The 18,004-nt window shown below is 43.1% G+C and overlaps 1 protein-coding gene across 1 annotated transcript in view; it reads left to right on the plus strand.

Annotated features, from left to right (window-relative positions):
• Gpc3 (glypican 3) overlaps positions 1-17,233 on the plus strand; it is a 417,341-nt gene extending 400,108 nt beyond the window's left edge. Inside the window, exon 9 of the mRNA XM_027432108.2 lies at positions 16,964-17,233. Within this exon, the coding sequence (XP_027287909.1) occupies positions 16,964-17,133 (170 nt within the window). The 3' untranslated portion in view covers positions 17,134-17,233. The remainder of the gene's footprint in view (positions 1-16,963) is intronic.
• The last annotated feature ends 771 nt before the right edge of the window (positions 17,234-18,004 follow it).

Consider the following 18,004-nt stretch of genomic DNA (forward strand, 5'->3'; position numbering starts at 1 on the left):
AGAACGAGGTCATTCTACAAATATTAACACACAAAGATTTACAAGATGGTAGAATCTGAGTCCATGTATGTATGTAAAACACCAGCAATCAGAGAAAATAGTGAGATGGAGTGTGTGTGTGTGTGTGTGTGTGTGTGTGTGTGTGTGTGTGTGTGTGTGTGTGTGTGTGTGTGTACACACTGTATATATGTTGGATTTCCCATGTGGAGGTTTTTGAAAACATAAAAGAGAGGCTGAGAAGATAACTCAGTGGGCAAAGCATGCGTTCCACAGCATGAAGATCTGAGTCGCCAGAACCCACGTGAAGGCAGACTAGATAGTGTGGATCTGTAATCAGTGTTCCTCTGAAGAGGTGGGAGGTGGAGACAGGAGAGTCTCTGGAATCTGGCAGGCCAGCTAGCATGGCATGGACAGTAGTAAAACAATAGGAAGTGAAAACTGACTCTTAGGTTGTTGTTTGACTAACATAGATGGACCACAGGAAGTGTGAACCATGCACTCCCACCTATGAACATATATATACATATACATATACATATACATATACATATAGAAAAATTAAAATAAAAAATGAAGAGCTAAAAATAGACTCCATGACCCAGCTAGAGTCTTTCTAGACATATGCCCTAAAGGATCTATAGCCTACCACAGATGTTTGCACATCCATGTTTACTGCTGCTGTGTTCAAAACAGCAAAGAAAGAGAACCAGCCTAGATGCTCAAACATAGCTGAATGTGTAAAAATGTGATACATTCATTCAATGGCAATTTATTCAGTCGTGGAGAAAACTGAAGTTAGGAAAATTTCTGCAAAGTGGTTGAAAGTGGAAAACATTGTATTAAGTGAGGTAACCCAGGCTCAGAAAGACAAATATCTCATTTTCTCTGTCATGCATGGACCTGGCTTATAACTTTAGTATGCGTGAGTTGTGTGAGAGTGAGTGTGGGTGTGGGTCATAAAACTAGAAAAGAGGAGGGGGGAGGGGAGTGGGGCTTGGGGGAGGGGAACTTGGGAGGGTAATAGAATACAAGTGACAGGAAAGGAAAAAGCTGGAGATGGAAAGATACAAACAGGAAGGGAGTACAGAAAATGGGGGGGGTTGTCAATGGGCAATCAATCAAAACAAAATATACACGAAAATGTCACAAAGAAACCTGTTTACTTGTATAATAATGTTTTACAAAAGTGTGTTTTCATGCAATTAGAAGTAAAACCATCTATGGGAACCAAGGAGACTAATGAAGTGAAAAGGGTCAGGAAAGGGTAAGGTAGCAGGATATAGGAGACACAATCAAAGGACATTATATACGTCCATGAGAAATGCCATATGCCACCCATCGTAATAAAATAAAACAATATGTATTCATGGACCAATGGTGTAGCTTAGTTGATAGAGTGCTTTCCTAACAGTAGCCAAGCCCTAGGTTCCATCTTCAGAAAGCTTAGGCATTACACAACTATAGTCCTTGTGCTTGGAAGGTAGATGTAGAAGACTCAGGAGCTCAAGGTTGGGGCTAGAGAGATGGCTCAGTGGTTAAGAGCACGTGCTGCTCTTGCAGAGAATCCACAAGGGAAATCATAACCATCTCTAATTCCAGTCCCAGGGAACCTAACGATCTCTTCTAGCCTCTGAGGGTCTCAGGAACATACACACGGCCCATGGACATACAAGCAGACCAAACATCAACATACATAAAGTAAAATGAAAATATTAGAGGTCAAGATCATCCTCAAGGCTACACAGATAATTAAAGACTACTACAGGCTACATAAAACTGTGTCTCAAAAGTTGGGGGGAGGGAAGGAAAGAAAGAGCGTATTTACATGTTGTGTAGTTGGGTAGGTAGCAACCAAATGAAAGGACTCCAGTGATTTGGATATAGATAAAATGGGCTGCTACAATAGCCCAAGAACAAACAATGGCAATTGAAAGGAAAAGGATTCTCCAGATATCCAGAGAACAAACAGCACTTGGAGGAAGTGGTGATTAATTCAATATGGAAGATGAAAAGAGAGACTGGTAGGTTTCTGGCTTGGGCTACCTGGTGATGACTGAAGACATTCACTGAAAGGGACTGCAGGGGAAGAGGAGGAGAGCAGTTAAGGGAAGGGAAATGCCTCGTTCCACTTGAGATATGCTAAGTCTGAGCTGCCTGACAGACATCCAGCTGGGAACAGCCAGTGAACTTAAAAATCTCCAGAAAGATGTCTGAGATAAACCCAGATGTGGAAATTCTCTGTTAGAGATAAAGGCGGGGCAGGGGCCACCGATGAACATATTAAGGAAAGTGTGTGAAGTGAACAACAGTGAAGACTGGAGGAAGAGAGTCCCCATCTTTAAGAACAGTGCAGAAGAGAGAGAAAGAAGTCCTGCGGAGGAATCTGAGAGTGATCAGAGAGGTAGGAGAGCAGCAGGGCGGAATCAGTGACAGGTGGCCAAAAGTATTGAATGCTGCAAAGGGCTCAAGATGAAAAATTCCGGAGAATCCAGTGGAGGATTAACTGTAACTGGCATGAGGGATTTACTGGGCAGATGAAGGTGTTCCACAACTGCACTCTGATGACGGCTGCACACCTCAGTAAACTCGCTAAAACCCGCTGAACATTTGAAATGGGTGAATTTTATGATATGAAATTTTTACTTTAAAATTATTAATAATATAAACCATAAAAAAGAACACATTGAACTTTAGTTTGAGAAAAGCCATGCTTACAAGAAGCATTTTCCAGTATAGTCTCTTCTTTTTTTTAATTTTCCATTTTTAAAATTTTTATTTATTTAAATGTTTTTTTTATTTTACATACAAACTACAGTTCCCCCTCCCTCACCTCCTCCCACTTCCCCCACCTTCCCCCTTACAACTCCCATCCACTCCTCCGAGGGGGTAAGGCGAGTTAACAAAGTCTGGCATATGAAGATGAGGCAGGACCAAACCTCTCCCTCCCTGTATCAAGACTGAGCAAAGTATTCCTCCATAGGGAATGGGCTCCAAAAAGCTAGTTCAAGCACTAGGGATAAATACTGGTCCCACAGCCAGCAGCCCCACAGACTGCCCAAGCCACAGAACTCTGGTGTAATCTCTTTTTAATTAGTGTGCGGAACGCACCATGGAAGAAAGTCATAGGAGTACCTGAGGTTCCTGGTGCCATACTTTGCATTCCCATTTCCATATCGATACCAAGTTTGTGTGTTTGACTTGTTTTCCCCCAAGACTTGAATATTACCACCCTATGTCCTATCCTCTTTCGGATAGTTACAGGTTGACTGCTGTGTTTATTTCTATTTATTTTTTACATATATTTCCACAATTTTAGAGTGGCAGGCTTCAAAGCCCCCAGTTTTATCTGGTTTAGCTATTGGTGACTGAATGTTCTTGACAGTATAATTACATCATTTTGCCCCTTTCCTATCCTCTCTCCAAGCCCTCCCATGCATCCCTTCTTGCTCCTTTTCAAACGCATGGCCTCGGGTTTTCCTGCTTTAGTGTGCTTTAACATGGATCCCTTTTTTCCCTGCAGTTACTGAAATGTCCCTCAAATGGCCCCCACTCATTTTATGGGGTTTACAGCATGCTGCTTTGTTCTCAGCTGGTTTTCTTTCTAACTCTAATTGACCAATCACCACACACACGTATTTGTCTGGCTCATGGACACTTTGATGTGTTCGGTAGTTAGGTAAAGATGTAATGGAAAGTGTGTCTCCCTCTTCACTTATAAAGAACCAGGACTGCTAATGGTCATATCTAATCAGTGTTCATGCCGACTGCATCTTCTTTTAATTTTGGTGTATTATCTTCCTGATGTTTTTGATGCTCCTCCTCAATGAGCTGTCACTCTTTATAGTAGACATTTCCTTTCTCCCTCTCCCATGTTTGGAGTGCACAGAGCTATTTGTGTGCAGATCATCTGGCTTTTTCTCTTCAGTTCGCCTGCCTTTCCGTTGGGTCCTTCCAGCTTCGGGCCTAAGCATGGTCCTCAAAGGACTCTTCCCCAGCTAAGGTCTCTTCTCTCCCTCCCATGTCCTGAGGGGAAGCTACTCTTTCGAAGTTGCCCTGAGCACAGTGTCTACCACCTGGGAATCACAAATTGTTCTTCTGGAGGATGCATTATAAGCAAAACTTGAGTAGATTGTTCCATCATCTTTTGCACAGGAGCGCCTCCATACGGTTACCCACACTGTACATTTCATATTGCCTGATACATGTTTTCATTATTTTTGATATTTAACTCAGCAAACTAACAGCTCATAGGATTCTTTCTCCCCACCTTAAGCAAATCACCATTTACTCCCTTAAAATCATGTCTTAGTCCATAACTCTTTAGCCAACTTAACATCTTCTTCTTCAAGCTAGCCCCTGATTCCAAAAGACACTAGTCACTTTCTTTGAGAGAGATTGTTCTGGAAGCAGTGTCTGTGTCTGTGGGAAGTATGCAAAGGTCACTTTGACCCTTATACCCTCATCCTTCATCCCTTTCAGGAGGCCTTTGAAGATCTAAATAAGATTCTACAATCTCAGGGCTGGAAGAAGCTACCTCCCTCCCCATTCCATTCCATGTCTGAATTCCTTCACTAACACCCTACTTAGGGGAAACCCTTTCAGGTTGTTCTAATTGTCAGAAAGGCCTTTTCAGATTACAATAATGATTAGAAAGTTCTGAATCTCTCTTAAGTCCAAATTATTCTCCTCTTAGGAGAAGAACAAGATCATGAACCAGCAGTAACTAAAGTGGAATGGGCGTGGAGTGAAGAAGCTAATCCAGAGAAAGAGAGAAGGGAAATAGCAAAGGGCCTGGGCAGGTGATTTGACTGTCATAGAAGTAGGTGTGTGGAACTAGAGAGGCAAAAGAAGAAAACTGAGGTAAGAAACAGAAATGGGCTAAGGGGTGTGGACAGGAAGAGAACGGAAATACTGGTGGAACCTTAAGGAAGGAAATACTGGAAACAGGAAATAGAACCTGGCATAGACATTTACATCAAGTGAGGAAGAACCAAAAAATAAAATCATGTTTATTATTCAGAACCAAGTAGTGCGGATGGAGCTCAGTGGTAGAACAGCATTCTTGAGGTCCTGGGTTCAATCCTCAGTACTCAAAGGCAGTAAAGGGGAGACAAGCAAGATGATGGCAGCGTCTCTGAAAGCCATACCTGGCTATGATAGTTCACACAGCTGCAGCAGTCAGAAGAACGACACAGGTGAATCAAAGCAGGTTCACAGCTGGCCCTGAGCTAGAGTGAAACACTGTCTCAAAACCAAAAACATCTAAAAATCAAAATCTATCCAATCATTCCAACCTCTGTTTCTGCCTAAGGATATGGAAAAGAGTGCTGTGGAAACAGGAGAGAAATGTTTGCTAGAGAAAGCTATGATTAGACCAGAGAGAAAAAAAAATAATTGGATACAGGAAAGTTGCTTAGAGAGCAACAGAAAAAGAAAAAGAAGTGAATTGAGAAATGGAAATGGGGGGTGGGGGGATGAAAACACAGAACTGCCAGGTTAAGGTATTATCATTCTTGTGCCAGCATGCAATTGTATTTTACTGGCACTCATCCCATGGACCTCTGCAATGAGAAAGGGGTGCTGGCAGGTGTTACTTAGAGGATTGAAGTCCTGTTGCTTTGTATGCTCACAGCTAAGCAGTGGACTTCATTAACAACGCTGTACTTTGATGTTCCAGAGACAGGCATTGAGACTTCAATCACAGCAGCCCCTCCACTTGGGAATCAATGGTGAGGGAAAGGACGGGGTGTAGTGCAGGGGTGGGTAGATCTTGAGGCAGGGACAAAGGCTAAAGGTGTGGGGACACAGTCATCAAGGTTGCAAGAGGGAAATGAATGGAACCTACTCACTACAAAACCTGTTTCCTGCCCTGCATGTCACACACGATGCTGGCATGTGTCAGCTGCTCGCATAGCAAAGCATCAAGTTCCAGGCAACAAAAACAAATACAAAATAATCTTTGTGGATTCCATCCACACTGAGTACAATAAACTGCTGCTGTGGATCATGAAAACGGACTACCACTTAGCAGTGCCTAAGAATCTAAAGGTCAGGCTTTGAACCTTGCCATTTGCTTCCTGATCTTCCTACAGTTTGGCCCTCCATTTGTATTGTCTTCAGCATGGGTCAGTTGTGACTGACTCCCTTGATGAAATCAGAACCATGGCCATCACAGAGGAGATTTCCCCACAACACCATACTCTCAATAGGCCAGGAATAGGGCATTCATTCATTCAGGCAACAAGCATGTGTTTAAATTCAATATTAACCAATTCCTGTGTGGGAGCTATGGAGAGCAATGAAAATCATTTCTTCACCAAAGTCAGTCTAGTTGAGGAGGAGACCCTGGGAATGACTAGCTTCACTATGATGCAAATTGAAGTTGGTGCTATAATGTTAATCCAATCCAGTTACTACAGAAAAGCTATTGATGTGGGCCAAGGCAAGAGAGATGGGCTTCCTGAAAGATGTGTTATGTGTAAGTTGAAACTTGGAAGACATATTTGTGGCTAGAAAAGATGGAGTGGGGGCATAAAAGATGGAGAGCTTGGGAGAAGAGGTAGAGAAAGAACATACAGACATTATCCCAATCTAAGGAAACAGCTTGAAACAACTTCAAGTCCTTGGCATTTTCAACATTGCTAGGACTACGGTATATGATGCCTGGAAAAAATACATGGGCAGTTCTCCAGTTAGAAAGAGGGAAACATGAGGCAGAGAAGCTGCTTAGGACTTAGGACTCTCTCCCATATGCAGTAGTGAGCCATCGAAGAATTGTGAGGCAGGGAGAAATGTGCTCCCACATATGTTTTTAGGAATAGAATGTTGTCTTATTTCTAGCTGTCACAAAATAGAATATTCCTTCCTGGATACCCGCCCCCCAAAAAGTGGGGTATTGGAGAGAAACTGCTATCTTATATAACTTGACCGTTGAGGACTAGGTCAAGGGCCTGGGCTGAAGCAGAGGACAAAGGACCAGCATCCAGAGAGGAAAGAGATGCATGTGTGAGAATGACAGTCCAGATCCACAGGTGGGATGGGAAGGCAATGGAGCCAAGATGCCAACGTGTGCGTTCCAGTAAACTGAAAGAAAAATAGTCTTATTCCCAAATCCTGCCGACGATAAGGAAGTAGTTGTACAATTGGTGAGCATTTAATGAACAAAACTAAGACAGAACAACTTAGGGAAGTTGTTCAGCTTTCATTTATAAGGACACCTGCCTGCTCTTTGTTTCCAGCTCTGAGTGCTTTTAGAAACTTGCTTTTGCCACCACCTTGGCTAGGATTTGAGTCATTTTCTTGTCATTAGACATTGCCAGGACACTAAGTATTTTGATTCTAGGGTAATCCTCCACCCCACCCCCACAGGTCCTCTACTGCTCATAAAAAAGGGAAGCTTGCCAGAGTTTTCCCATCAAAATAAAGCCCTCGTGTATTTGATAACTCTTAATATAGTTGGCTCTGAGGTAGTGCATGACCACTTCCTTATTCCCGTGAGCCCTCAGCAGTCATTGGATTTGGCTGCAATACGTGACATTTTGTGTTGTCTACATTCTTAAAGCCCAATGATGCATACCTCTGTAATAGTGTCATGCCCACAATTGGTGTTACAATCAGAGCTTTGTGATCTGACCCATTAATTTTTTAATTTATGCGAGACTTTCTCTCCTTGCATTTGTTGTTTTGAAAATATAATTTAAGCTTAGCATCATTTGTATGGATTAAGAAAAGCAAACATGTGTTTCCTGAGATTGTATATACTACCTGCTCTTTAATAATCAGTCTCCAATTAAACTCCCTAAGCCCTCCCCCGTAAAGAGACCTCTTCCCCATTCCCTGTTGAGGAGCTGGACATGCATTCCGTGGTAATACTGAAGAGCCATTCATTTTTATTGTTGTCCACAACACCGAAAAAGAACCATTTGGTGTGTGTGTGCCTTGGTGTTGGGTTTCTTTTCAGCTAAGTAAGGTACCAAACTAGCAATGCCCTAGCACTGGGGACTAGGGGGTCTGTATCCTAACTGACATTTCTTGTTTTCTAATAAAAGATTACTTGATTGTTTCAGTTGTAGACAGGGCCTCATGTAGCCACCTCCTTGAGCTCAATTTGTAGTTAAGGAGATTCTGACCCTCCTGCCTTCATCCAAATGCTGAGATTATAGGCATGTACCACCATACCTAGTTTATGTGGTACTGGATATTGAAGCATGGGTTTTGTGCCTGCTAGGCAAGCACTCTGCCAACTGAGCCATGTTCCCCTGACTAATACATGCTTTTCAAAATTATAATAGACTACTCAAACTTGCCATTTTTACCATTTAAGGGCACACTGAAAAAGCCATTGTATCGCTCTCCCCATTATGTTGGCACATAATCTCTTTTCCTAGAAGAAAACTGTGATCATTAAGCACATCCCTAGACTCGGGCCATCATTCTCCTTCTGGTCTCCATATAGGTATCTGTATCAACCATCTCTTAAAAAATAAAGTCATATACTCATACATAGAATTTTTATCTTTCTTTTTCAAAAAGTTTTTTGGGGTGAGGTGATGTGCACTTGAGTGTAGGCGCCCATGGAGGCCATAGGAGTCAAATCCCCCTGGAGCTGGAGTTACAAGTGGTTGTAAACCACCTCATATGGGGGCTGGGAATGCAACTCTGGTCCACTGAGCCATCTCTCTAACCTTATTTTGTTCCTCATGGTGCACATGCAGACAGGCAGGCAGGCAGACAGACACGCACACACGTATACACACGCACGCACACACACACACACACACACACACACACACACACACACACACACACTAAAAATAAATAAAGCCTTTGCAAACGTTCTCTTCTGAGATCGTGATAATAATGGCAGCGATGATAATATGAACAATAAATCTAAAGACCCTCCTTTCCCCTGCCTCACAAGCCCACCACTTCCTGTGAGAATAAGGGAGGTTCTTCTGTGGAAATGAAGACTTTGATGAGCTGGTTCTTCTGGGGCTTTAGGCAGCCTCGAGAAAGGAACACGCACTGACATAGTGTAGAAAGCACCTCCTGAGGAAGGTGATGCCTGTGCCTCTGAGACTGCTGTCAGACTGCCTCTGACACCCACTCACTCCCTAGGTTTCCAGGACAAAACAGAGCTATTCTCTTCTTGGGAATATGACTTGACTCATGACACATCCAAAGAAGTATGCAATAGTGGCCCATGTGATAATAAGATTCTATAACAAGACCACTTGCTATTTTCTAAAAGATTGTGTGATTTCTTGATTGATGCTTAACTGCCAAACAATATAGCACAGATAGTGTTTCATATTCCTCAAGACAGTTTTATATTAGAAAGCTAAGCAGCCTGAGCCATAGCTGAAGGCCAATGGTATTTTCTCCTGACAAGGAAGTTACCATAGAAGAGAATTATTGAGTCACCAATTGTAATTTGAGAGTCAGAATGTCACATATGGTAGCAGGTTATCGGAAGCCCTGAGGATATAGAACCTAATTTGAAGGGATATCTCAATCAGGAATGTTTTATGAAGTTTTCATTGCATTTGCAGTGTACTCTTACTCCATCATACAACCTTACATGTGTTTTGTTTGTTTGTTTGTTTGTTTGGTTTTTCAAGACAGGGTTTCTATGTATAGCTTTGGAGCCTATCCTGGCACTCACTCTGGAGACCAGGCTGGCCTCGAACTCACAGAGATCCGCCTGCCTCTGCCTCCAGAGTGCTGCGATTAAAGGCGTGTGCCACCAACGCCTGGCCCTTACATGGCTTTTAAAAAATGTTTTTTAGATTTATTAGTGTGTGTGTGTGTGTGTGTGTGTGTGTGTGTGTGTGTGTGTGTGTGTGTGTGTGTGTGCGCGCGCCTCAATGTATGTAGGTGCACAGTGTGCATACAGAAGCCCAAAGAGGCCTCAAGAGGGTATCAGCATCACCCTGGAAACTAGAGATAGAGAGCATTGTGGGTTGTCACATGGGTGCTGGGAACCAAACCCAGGACCTCTGCAAGAGCAGCGAGCACTCTTGACCACTGAGCCATCTCTCCAGCCCCAGCTTTGAATGTTCTTTTTCTAGAAAGCAGTGTACTTTTCCTCTACTACATCCCTGGGAAGTGAGTCATGGTCTCTATGCCCATAGCCCAGTGCAGTGTAACCTAAAGATACTGTATCCCAGCTTGAAAAACAGGACTATTATGGGATAGATTCCTCCTGAATGGGCATAATCTATTGTATTCTCTCAACACTCTATTCTTTTAATAGAAATAGTCTTCAGTTGTAACTGAGTATGTTTGCACACTGGAATTAGCAATAAAAAATGAAGTGGCAATTTCACTGCCTAGCCGTGTTCCAGGAGCAGCCATGAGATCACTCCCGGGTTTTACGGCCAGTTATCAAGCGGGAAAAAAAGAAAGCTTACTTATTTGTCAATAAGACATACTATGAAATGTGCCTATTCTCAAAGGGGTCCCATTAGAAGAATTAAAACCCAAAGGCCTGAATGCAGTATGCTGTTTACCCACATCTGAACTGTGAAGAAGAAAACCCAGACCTCCAGAGAGCCTGCCTTCATTTGCAGAGCCATTCGCTTCTGCTTTCACTCCTGAAAGTTCATACAGGAGGTGGGGTTACTGTGGCAGGAAGGGGGCTTTTGTTGTGGTTCAGAAGACAAGGCAACCAAGGTCTGTTTGGGAATCAGAAACCAATGGCAGAGCCCCAGGATGTCCATGTGAATGGGCAGCAAAATGAGCAGTGTTGCAATGAGTGCCGTTTCCTTGGAGATTGCCCCCAGTTTTATCCTCTGGGGTATGCCAGGCAATGTCCTGAGGTTTCACATACTCAAGTCTTAACTGTACGCAGCAAATGGAAAGCAGGAATGGATGGCAGTGTTGTTCTGTTGCTATATTAGGGCCAGATTGAAGCCATCTGCTGGAACAGGCTTGGCAAGGAAGAAACCCCCATTCTTGGCTTAGCAGGAGCATCCTCTCCGCTGCCATTTTTAATTCTAAGACAGGGTCTTCTGCCAAGGATGACCTTGAACTTCTGATCTTCCTGCTTCCACCTCCCAAGTGCTGATATTACAGGCATTGGCCACCACACCCAGTTTACACAGTGCTGGAGATTAAACGCAAGGCCTTGTACATTTGAAGCTAACAACTGAGCCTCATCCCTAGCCTCCCTCCCTTGCCATTTTGAGGGCAACCAGAGCTGCCCTGTGCTGTCAGTGTAAGTGAAGCTCCTATAGCAACTTCTTGATGCCGATTTACTCAGAGGATGGGCATTTGCTTGTTGTTGTACACTCAGGCCCTCCCTCGGAGGCTTTGAAAGGGACCCAAGACTGATCTCACTGGCTGCCAAGTCCTCTTCCTCCACTGCCTGTGCAGACCCGCTTGAGGGACCCTCCCTCAGATCCCGCAGCTTCTCTCCCAAACCTTTGGGGGCAGTGGCTTCGGTAGGGGTTATTATATCACAGGTTAGAAACAAAACCAGAGCAGTGCTTCATGAATTTGCTTATTGGCAGGGTCTCTCATCCAAGATGAGGAAGTCAAGAAGCAAGAGAAATCAGTAGCTGACGACCAGTAGAGAAATAACCTCAGGGAAAAATCTGATTGACCCTGCTTGTACAGGGAGGCTCTGTTGGAAAAGGCCACCTTGGCTATTGTGAGTAAAGGAACAGCCTGCAGCATACTATGCCCCTTTTTCAGGTCCCAGGAGCCTTGAAAGCAAAGATAAATAAAACTCAAAGGAAGTGTAGGGGTCATCAGTTCAGCACCCTGATTTGCCAGATGGGGCAACTAAAGCTCGGAAGGAAATGGCTTGTCAGAGGTGAAGTAAGAAGGCTCTGACCAAGCCAGGTCTTGAATCTAGAGTTCCAGACCCCTGGGGATGGTAAAGACTCCTTGGGGAATCCAGGAGGAGATTTTAATAACCAGGAATGAAGGGCTCTCCTCTTAGAGCTTTGCCCAGTGCAGAAAAGCTTTCCAACACAAACAACAGGCAGCCCCTAATGACTGACTGTTATTTTAAATGGATCATCTAATCTACAACACAAAGGCCACGAAGGCGAAATGAGAGTCAGGGCTGAGTATGTAATTAGTACAGATAGTTGGGCCTACCCCCTGGGCATAGTTAAACTGATTACAAATAGAAACAGACTTTTAGATGTAGCTTGGGAAAAAAATCTCCTTGCTGGCCCAAAAGGTTCTCACAGAAGAAACACTCCAACATATAAGCAATTGATGTCCCTTTCAAAATAACACACCTAAGCATGATGAAAATATAGTCTGAAAATCATTAGAAAATATGAGTGATTTCAAGTAAAATAATTTCTGGTGCTTCTCATATGTCTGGTTTATAGCAAAACCGAGAGTTATTTAATTTGGTATGGATTTAGCTTTTTTGTAGTTTTTTTTTTTCATATGTGCTATGCACTGATCCCTAGCTTCTGTTCCCACAGGCTTCTTGCGTCTTCAGGAAAAGATGTCTGAGTCTTCCGGCTTAGGGCTGTGCTTCACACTGATAATACTAGATCAGACTGTGTACGCATTGTCTTAGAAACTGTCAGGCGCTCTCCCTGCTGCCTTCACATATTTTGGCCCCAATTTGTCTTTCTTGCCTTACCTCTCACCACTAATACCTCCCATCATATGTGTGTGTGTGTGTGTGTGTGTGTGTGTGTGTGTGTGTGTGTGTGTGTAGAGAGAGAGAGAGAGAGAGAGAGAGAGAGAGAGAGAGAATGTACTCCATCCCCTTACAGCATAGAGGCTCCTTGCTCTTATTGAAAATCCACTACCTGCAACCTCAGTTCTTAATGATTTTTCTTAAAGTGGCCCATCTAGAAAAACCACTTCAGTGAACCCTGCTATAGTCATCATCATGTTTCCTGATGTAGATAGCCAAATTGGCTTAAGAAATCATCCCAGATACTTCTGTTTGGGGTTTTTACCCCTCCCCTTGATAATTTGCCAATGCCTTTGTATGTGCCCTTTCTGTTTTGGGAGGGATGTCTGCTTGGTTTGTCTATTGGTATGGTGCCCTTGCTATAGTGTGGGGATTCCTTGAAGGAGTACCTAAATCTTTCCTCAGCCTTCTTTTTACTCCTTGGGACATCATACATAGGCTAGCATTGTTTGTTAAATGAAATTGGATTCTATTTCCTCCATCCAGTAATGTCCCCATTTATCTTTGACCAAGATCCTATTTTCCCTATCTCCTGTGATACTCTATTGTTCTCTGATCCCTCCTTCAGTTCTAATCCTGGTGGTGGCCCTGGCCTAGTATGGCTTTTCTGGGCTTCCAGTCAGTATACACCTCAGGCTTGGAAGGATTGAGTGATAGACTTATCTTACTTCTGAATGGAGAGCCTCAGGCAATGGCTAGCCATAATTTAGATAAGCCAATTCCCAGAGGCCATTTGGTGGCCTAGATTTGGTCCCAGGATCTAATGGCCTTAGCCATCATTACTCATCTCTTGAGAAACAGAACTGATAATTTCCATGTCAGATCCCCAAATCAAGAATTCTTTGCCCCATTCTACCAACAAGGTTTCTTAATTGAATATGTGGTAAACTTGAAGTGGAAACAATGCCTTTTTCTCATGCTTGGCAAGTTCCTTTTATGATATACATTCAGGAAGGAATTGAGGGAGTTTTTTTTTAATGGGACTCTATTCCTACTTAGTCTTGCAGCATATTTGGTATATAGAACTTTTCAAGAAGCAGTATGGTGGACTATAGAGACGGCTCAGCAATTAAGAGCATTGACTCCTCTTCTGGAGGACCCGAGTTTAATTCCCAGCACCCACAAGACAACTAACAACTGTCTGTGACTCCACGATCTGACACCCTCACGTAGACATACATGCAGGCAAAACACTAATGTACATAAAATACAAATAAATAAATACTTTTTTAAAAAACGGGAGGCAGACTCAGGTTGATTTCTTTGTGTTTGAGGCCAGCCTGGTCTACAAGGCAAGATCTAGGACAGCCAAGGCTGTTACACAGAGAAACCCTGTCTCAAACACACACACACACACACACACACACACACACACACACACACACACACACACACACACTTTTTAAAAAAGAAGCAGCATGGTTTCATAAAAGGTTTATGGTCAGAGCCTGGATTCAGATATTATAGCTACTGGTAACCAACCATGGAATTATAGATCAAAATCACTACCCTGAACTTGAGCTTCCTCGCTTGTAAAATGGGAATTCTATTACACACCACATAAGGTTGTGGGGAAGGTTAAAGTCAATGAGATGGTATATATAAATAATAAATGATAAACATGAGCATTCGGTAATTTAATTAGAGGTCACTGTTATCATTTCCAAGTATAGAGGCCAAGAAAAAATGATTAGAGGACCAAGGACACACTTGCTGCACAAGATTGAGTTCAATCCTCAGAACCCAACTGAAAGGAAAGAAGCTACTCCTGAGAGTTGCCTTCTGACTATCTCCTACGCACCTGCACTCACACATGTCACACACACTAAGTAAATAATAAATCGATGTAAAGTAAAACTTGCATTAAAAGGATTAAAAACTCCTGGATTGAGCAGAAGTGTTTGCACCTGCTATAGCTGCTCCAGTCATCAAGACTGTTCAATGTTAGCGGATTATTTGAAGAGTAAAACCGCTAGAGGAGGAGCAAAGTGGGAACATTAATAGATATTGTTTCATCTTGATGTTGGGCAAGAGTATCATCCAGACAAGAATGGGAAAGCAATGCTGAGAACCCTCTCATTCAGGTCAGCCCTAAAAATACCCCTCTTCGCTTAAGTGGAGAAGCTGCCCTGGGACTCAAGGCTCGGCTTTCAAGAGACCAGCCATATGTGCTTTCTGCTTTACTGAAAGCCGATCATGACCTAAGCCTGTGCTAGCTTTGCCAACTGACAGCTGACCCTAGCCATCGTGTGCACCCCACATAGTTCACCTTTCAAAGCAAGAGGTCTGGTCTCCAAGCAGAGTGTTCCTCTTTGTTCTTTCCCCCTTTTCTTTTGTCTGTCCGTATGAACTGAGGGGGATCTGGATTACAACCTGCTAAATTACTTTTCCCAAGCAGAGTTCCCCAGAAAACAAGATTTGAAAAACTATAGCACTCGGGCAAAAGAAACTTGCTTCAATTTTGGAGGAGTGAAATAGAATCAGATTCATACATATTGAAAGCTAGGCAGGCCATCATCTCCTCGGGATGCAGTAACAGAATTATAATAAATTACAAGATCAAAAAATACTTGGTTTCAGCTAATATAAGCAGATGGTCTAGTATAATATATATTGCTCAAATCAATAGGAAAAATATCAGTACCTATCACACTAAAAGGCAGAGAATTTGAACTATTAACCAATGAGGAATATAATTAGTAAGCCAAAGCACAGAAATACTTGATCTACACTGCTGATCAAGTATATGCAAATTAAGGAAGCCTTGAGGTAAAATGTCTTGTTACTTCAGATGAGACATATTAAAATTGGTTCTCCTATCAGTCCTGGTAGCATTATTGATTACACTAACCTTTTTGGAAAGTAGCGTCCCAGCCTGTGAAATCAAAGCCCTTGGCTTTGATCTCCTGATTTTGCTTCCTGTACTAACCCGTGCCAGCCTCAGAGCTGCCCTGGTCTTGGACCCAGTTCTCTGTATTTGGGACCAGTTGAGTCCACACACTTGCTTCCTGGGACTTCCTGAGTGTTTTCATGGCCTGTAATAGGAGCTCTTCCTTCCTCTCCTTGCCTTCATTCAGTAGAATCCCAGTCATTTCCTGTGAGCCTCTCAGTGCCCTGAGGGATCTTTCAGGGCCCCCTGGCTATGGGACAGTTGGCTGGTTGGTGAGTTGCTCACATCACCTTCACAAAATACTGAAATAGAAACATTAGCCATGGAGTCAAGAAAAAACAAGGGAGTGGATTGGATCTGGAAACAATAATTTGCAAGAAACTGACCCCTGGGCTGGTGAGCCTGAATTTCATATAGAAACCTCTGTCTGCTTAGATTTACCTTCTACGGGACTTTTGTTATCAGGACAAGTCAAAGACATCATGTACAGGTCTCATACATAACAGGCCAAGAATGCAAGACTGTACCAATTAGCCTCTCCTTAACTTTAATTCACTTGGCATCAAATTATATCCTATGTTTTCAGGCATGTCCAACCAGAAGCCTCATACACCTCAGAACAGCTAGGAACGCAACCCAAGACAAAATCATAAACTTATTTCAACATTAGGAGGGTTTGGGGTGACTTTTTTGGAAGGGGCTAACTTGATTGAATAGTTCTCAACTGGGAACTTCGTAGGTGACAGTGCTGTATCACCATGTCAAAAGGTTGGACATGCTTGCTCAATAAGATGTGACTGTTTGGTGAGGTTTTATTGCTTTTGTGGGAGAGGAAACTAAAAAAGAGGAAATATTGGGGAAAAATAAAAACAACTTTCAACAGCAAATTACCCTGTCCTTCAACACTAACTCAACAAATTTCCTGGGATAAGAATATCAGTCTGCTGTATGGGGCTAAGGGAAAGCACACTACATACCCACCACTCTCCCCCTCCCTTCACCAACACACAAGGACAGATATGTTCGTCCACATAGCATATTTTCATGTAAGTTCTGATGAAAATGACCTTCAATTCAAGGGTACAGATCTGCCTGGGAGATGTTGCAAAGGGCCAACAAACATCCTGCTATGTTGATGGAGCCAGGTTGGGGGGGTGCTGACTGACTCACTACCAATTGCTGTGCTTTCTGTAAAAGAGTACTTCTGGCTAGCTCATCGCACAACACACCCTCCAAACACACCCTCTCCTTCCTGCCTCTGGAAGCCCTCCCTTTCCAAATACAAGAAAAATCCAAATGGGAGCTTCGCACCAGTCCAGACAGGGGCTGGAGGCTGGGAATGGTGGAGACTTGATGGGGTATACAATGCTACAACTCAAATCCGCCTTCTCTCTTGACAGAACTGGCGTATGATCTGGATGTGGACGATGCTCCAGGGGACAAGCAACATGGGAATCAGAAGGACAACGAGATCACCACCTCTCACAGCGTGGGAACTGTGCCAACCCCACTGAAAATGCTGATCAGTGTGGCCATCTATGTGGCGTGCTTTCTTTTCCTGGGCCACTGACTCGCCAGGGTCCCAGTGCCTGTGCTGCCCTGCAGCACCTCGTGGTCCTCCTACATCAAGGAGCACCTTCTTTTTTTTCTATTTTTTTTTTATCTTTTCTGCCTCCTCCCGCCATTAAGTAGGAGACTAACCGTGCGTTATGTTTTCAAAAATCAAATGGCATCTTTATGAGGAAGGTAAATTTTAGTGGTAGGATAGATTGTCTTTTTGAAAAGAAAAAAAAAAAAACCTTCAACTCGTGCCAAATTATTTTCTTACATTTGACTGCCAGAACATGGTTGTCATGTTTCCCTCTTCTCTTTCTCTGCATGGATTTCTTTGAAAAAAAAAAATAAAAATTCAAATAAAACGACATTGAGTCTTTTTTTTTTCACAAAATGGTCATATGCTTCTCCTCTTCATCCAAATTTTCTCTCTCATCTGGCTTTCCAGTCAGTGTAATATCATTAAGGATCCAAAAAGTCCTTGCAACCACTTCTTTCCCTGTACCTTCTAGGTGAGTACAAATGCTGACCTCATTCAAGCATTAAAACGCTCACTCTTGATGTACACCGTGCCCAGTCTCCATTGAGAAACCTTAGGTTGGATGGTCCTGCCTATGAGAACAAAGGTGGCTCACAAGAGCTCTGCTGTGGCCTCCTTTTACAAATTTCCCTTCTGAACTAAAGAGATAACCTCCATTGGTAGCGTGCTTGTCTTCAAAGCATGAGGACTTGACATCAATCCCCAGAAGCCACGTGGCATGATGGCATGTGCTTGCAATCCCAGTTCTGTGGATGCAGAGACAGGCAGAAACCCGGGGCCAATCTGCTCCAGGCCAGTGAGTAACACTGTCTCAAAAATCAAGGGAGAAAGCATCTGAGGAGCCTAA

This window comes from Cricetulus griseus, chromosome X (genome assembly GCF_003668045.3).
Source record: "Cricetulus griseus strain 17A/GY chromosome X, alternate assembly CriGri-PICRH-1.0, whole genome shotgun sequence".
Classification (NCBI taxonomy): Eukaryota; Metazoa; Chordata; class Mammalia; order Rodentia; family Cricetidae; genus Cricetulus; species Cricetulus griseus.